Source organism: Vigna angularis, chromosome 8 (genome assembly GCF_016808095.1).
Source record: "Vigna angularis cultivar LongXiaoDou No.4 chromosome 8, ASM1680809v1, whole genome shotgun sequence".
In the NCBI taxonomy this organism is placed as follows: domain Eukaryota; kingdom Viridiplantae; phylum Streptophyta; class Magnoliopsida; order Fabales; family Fabaceae; genus Vigna; species Vigna angularis.
In genome coordinates this window covers 30,675,905-30,681,058 of record NC_068977.1, presented here as the reverse complement: position 1 = coordinate 30,681,058, position 5,154 = coordinate 30,675,905, and the positions used below count along the sequence as shown (strand labels likewise).

General features: G+C 30.2%; 1 protein-coding gene across 1 annotated transcript; it reads left to right on the top strand.

The window, feature by feature from the left end:
- The first annotated feature begins 1,421 nt into the window (after positions 1-1,421).
- On the top strand, positions 1,422-4,854 carry LOC108345121 (glycine-rich cell wall structural protein 1). The gene is made up of 3 exons (XM_017583693.2): positions 1,422-1,624; positions 3,522-3,696; positions 4,597-4,854. Exons 1-3 carry the CDS (start codon positions 1,492-1,494, stop codon positions 4,688-4,690), a joined length of 402 nt encoding a protein of 133 aa, XP_017439182.1. The 5' UTR covers positions 1,422-1,491; the 3' UTR covers positions 4,691-4,854.
- Positions 4,855-5,154: the final 300 nt, after the last annotated feature.

The following is a 5,154-nucleotide window of genomic DNA, read 5'->3' as shown; positions in this document are numbered from 1 at the left end:
TATATATGTATTAAGGAGAATGATGAAAATGAAACAAAATTTAAAAAAGGACTAAATTAAAAAACACTTTATAGTTAAAGTACTAAAAACATGTTTAATTTCAAAAAAAATTACTAAAGTTATAAGAAATAATATATAAAATTTAGTTAAAAAGAAAAGACAGTAGTTTGTTAGTTTGTTTATATTCAAGAGAAAAAAATAGAACGTTTTTTATTTTTTTTTAAACATTGGAAACAAAGTCATTATGGAAGTGTAAATATTAATTCGACCAAGAAAGGTGAGAAGTTTTGAAAGTAATTAAAATTGAAATTTGCAGTAAATATTTCATACAAAAAATAATGATAAGTCAAGTAACACAATAAAAAACCATAACATTATAAAAAACAAACTATGAAGGTTTAAATTTATATCAAAATAAAATAAATAAATAAATTGATTGTTATCTTTTATATTTTACTTATTTATTCTGTACATACAAAAAATATGTAGTTCCTTGTATGAAAAAGTTGGCAGATGGATGGAGACTATTATTTTTTTTTCTCTTGAATTTTGGAATTGATGCAATTTTTGTCTCCCGTAATTAGAAAAAGTTATTTTATTCTTTCAAATTTTATAAATATATATTTTTACTTATTTAAAAGTAATTTTAAAAAAATTTCGTTTCTTAAATTTAGTGATTAGAAATTAAAATCGCATTGTTTAAAAAATGTATTTTTAAATATTTAAATTTATTATGTAGAAAATAAAAAAAATTAGTAATTAAATTCTTAAATTGTATTTTTTTAAATTTGAGAAACTAAAATGTTTAAATTTTAATTTTTGAAAGCCAATATCATATTCATCCAAAAATTATAACTTAAAAATATAATTAAGGCTTGATTTTATTATTGGTTGACATCTCAACATGAAAAGTAATGAATCTAAGACTAACTAATTCTTTTACAATATCAATAGTTTCAAATCAAAATATAATAAATTTATTAATTTTATCTATACAAGGATAATTCTTTTTTAGTAATCACCTTCTATATATATTTTAATTAGGTAGTTTTACTTTCTAATAAATAAAAAATCTTATTATTTAATAAAATAAATAATTGAATTTTTTTCTTTTAAGTAAAGTACAATTGCATAACTTCTTTATTTAAAAATAGCTACTGCCTATATTATTTTAATATTTTTTTATAAAAATTATATATTCCAATTCTATTATTTTAATACTATTTTTTTAAAATAAATTTTTTAGAACCATATTATTTTAATATAATAAAAGTTATGCATACACATATTCAGGATACATTGTTTTTGTTAATAATAATTATTTTAACACTTCATTCAAAATTCTTCTCTCTTTTTTTGTAAGAAAATCAGAAATAGAATATTTTTTACCATTGGAGATTTAAATAGAAAAGAAATTGACCTTTATCTCCCTCTTTTCTATCACACAGATTGCGACAGAAACTGAAAACAGATACATAGCAACGGCTAAAGATGAACGGCGATGACAACAAGGGTTTGCTGTGGAAACTTCCGGTGATCAAGTCCGATCAATTCGGCAAGGTGGGCCCCGCCTTTGGCATCGGCGTCGGCTGCGGCCTTGGTTTTGGCGCTGGCTTTCTCGGAGGTTTGCTGCTCAACCCTCCCCTTCACTTGCTTCAATTTCGCATACTTGTTATTCGATGCTTCCATATTTCGATAGGAAAAATCATTGAGTTTTCTTGCATGTGAATCGTCAAAATTTATTTGCAAAATCAAGTTAGGGCATCAAGCTTTTACGTAAGTCTTTCTACCCGTGAAAATAAGAAGAAGAAAAATGAAAAATAGTCTATTAAGTTAATCTGTAGAAACTATTTATTGTCATCTTTTTAGTTCTTTTTTTTAGCAAGTTAAGTTACCGTTATAGAAAACCTTTTTTTCTTTTTTAAAGATCAGTTAGTCTAAACCCATTTTTTAATCACTCGGCGAAGAAAAGGACTGTTTGGATTGAGAAATCGTTTTTCATTGTCAGTTTTTTTTTTTTTTTTTTTTACTTTATGTTGAAGTTTAAGTTGCAAAAGGTTTTCTATAAAAGAAAGAATAAAATGTCGAGTTAAACCCCCAACTTGTAACTTTGTTGAATACTCAATGGACGAACTTTGTCATTAATATTTGTCTTAGTTAGCATGAGTAGTATTTTCCTCCTTAGGAGGATAGGCCTGGTCTGTGCTAAAGAAAATGTAAAAAAGAAAGGTGAAGTTTGTAGTTAGAAATAAAACCAGAAATACTAAGGTGTTGAGTGTGGTGGAATGGCCAGTTCTTCACAATTCGGTTAACCAGGGTTTGAATATCTAGTGGAGTTGTGTTCACATTTAGTGTCTGACGATGCATTGAACAAGATGCCTCCAAAGCAAGATACAAGTGGGGAACAAAAAAATGAACAGAGAAACCATTCTGTACCTTTATAGACCTTTCTTTGTCATTTGAATTCTAGTTTGCAGTGGAATGATTGAAATCTCAAAAGGTGCGGTATTTTTCGGTTGTTGACTACTAAGTAATGACTTGAAGCCATTAAAGATTCGGGAGAGAAATCTGTGCGATGGAGTGAGAGAAAAGGGAAGAACTAAAATAGGAATTATACTTTTTTCTTGGAGATGTTGCCATTAAGTTCTTGCATGGGCTGACTATTCTTGGGAATCATTGGTGGGACTGGGATTAATAAATTTGTGTAAGCTATAAATGAATGGAAGGGGGCTCTCCCACAATTTCTCAGTTGCACATTGTGATTGTTTTACTGTGTTTTGGGCTATTGCTCCTCTGTTGGGCCAAATATGACTGAGTCAACTATCTAAGGAAGGTCGCTCTGCTTTCTGCATCCATACAAATCTACTCAGTCTTTTTCTTTACGAAATGTAAACACTACATTATGTACCCATTACTCCAGAAGGAAAAAGGCGGGGGCGGGAGGAATCGATGTTTATGGGGTACTGGAAGAAATGGCCGTTAAGGCGTTGCAAGTCATTGGTAAATTACAGTTTCTAGCAATACAATATCCACTTTTTTATTGTATTACCTGTCTAAGTTAAATTTCCAAATAAGAGTTGTGGAGGATTTTGGTAAATTTTGGTGCTCAGTAGTTGGTTTGATCGTTATGGTATAACCCATACACTTTGTTGACATCCTTATGCCTTCTGACAAATCTTTGTTAACTTTTGACCAATGGTTTTTTATTCCTCGGTGGAATTGGTGAAAAACTGAAAACATCCCTAACAATCTAAAATAGCATAATAGTGAGAGGTAGTGTGCTACTTTTCATCTTTTTGTTTCAACATTGCTGTAGATTATTTTGTACATGGCTTTAGGCTTGCACATGCCTCTTCGGATGCGGCTATTAATAATTAGGACCATCCCTTGCCCTATTGTAGTGAGGAGATGAAGTTTCTGTTGCTTACTGATTTGTTCTTGTTTTAATCATTAAGTTTGAACATATTTCCTGTACTGTTTTATGCTTCATAGAATCTTACACAATATTTGTTTGATTCCAGGAGTGGGTTTTGGCCCTGGAATTCCTGGTTTACAAGTTGGCTTTGGATTTGGTGCTGGATGTGGTGTTGGTTTGGGGTTTGGCTATGGTATGGGGAAAGGAATTGCACAAGATGAGAACAAGAAGTACTCTAATGTTGGAAATCCTTTCCGTGGAGCTAGAAGCATAATTTCTGAGTAAGTAAATCATCTAACTATCCGTATTATTTGTTTTTTTTTTGTGTAGATATTATCATTCTGTCTGAACCCTGTTAAATTATTTCATCCTATTAGTTTACTAATAATTGGTGAAAATCCTTTCTATTTTCTTTGCCAATACTTTTAATTGCCAAAAGAGATAAAATTCCTTTATTTGATATTTATTCTAAAATAAATTTTGCAAATTTGAATAGAAAGTATAAGAAGGAATAAATTAATGTCAGAAAAAAATGCGAAGACTTTGGTGTATAATTTTGTTCGGTCAATTAGCTGCTCAATGAATGTTTAGATTTACATATTTATTAAATTTGAGATTACTAATTTTGTAAGAAGATCGGTGTTTAGATCTGGCGTTGAGAAAATCCATGGACTTGATTTGATCTGGTTTCAAAATAAAACCTGATATAAAAATTGATAGATAGGTGCTTGGAACACTAAAAAAATGTTAGCAACTTAGCACATTCAGGCCCATTGACTGCTCGGATGAAAAACACCAGAACCTGAAATAAAACTCTTAAGATTTTTGCTGCCAATTTTAACAAAAAATTTTAGTAGTATGAAAATCTTGAAGCCTTGCTGTTCAAGTAGTATTAATTCTTAAGGCTTGTCGCTTCACATGATTTGACTAATACTTCTTCAAAAAAATATCTTGTTTAATATACATGATAGCACTCCGCGACTTTTATGAATGACGACATCGTCATACTGTGTGGTTATAATGAGCTCTATTCGCTATTCTTCATATATACCATAACATAACTTCAAAGATCTTATTGCATGAAAGATTTTTGTCCATCTGATACTGTTCCGTGACTTCTGGCTGCTTTTCAAAATTCATCTTATTTTTAACGCCATTTGGATATTTCGTGTTATTTTCAGGGATGATATTACTGCACTTGTGGACGACCTTGTCATCAATACTAAAAAGCTTATCAAGGCAACATCAAAAGAATTTGACAAGTGGAGAAGATAATGGAAGAAGCAATTTAAGTACAATTGTATAAAGTGTAAAGAAAAAACTCTATTAGTATATTCCATTCTATATGTTAATTCATGGCAAACTCTGCATATTCAGACTCGTAAAAGTACACGAGATACTAAAATTTCATATTAATACTTAGCGGGGCTATTATTGAATTCTGCCAATGTTTAACTGGGGTATGAAATTTAATGTCAAAATATTGCGAAGTAACCAGCATTAGTTTGGCCCTGTAAGCTAATTTTTACAGGTTTTGGTCAATTTCCTGTAGTAGAGATCAACCAGTGTCAGCAAAACCGGTTTATATAGCTGGTTCGAACTGGTTGTTCGGACCGGTTATTTTGAGAGAATTGGTGATCTGGCTGGTTGAAACAGTGAACTGGTGTGTTGTGGATAGTATGACCCATTTAATAATTTTTAAACTATGAAATTTACAGGTCATGAATTTTTAATAAATT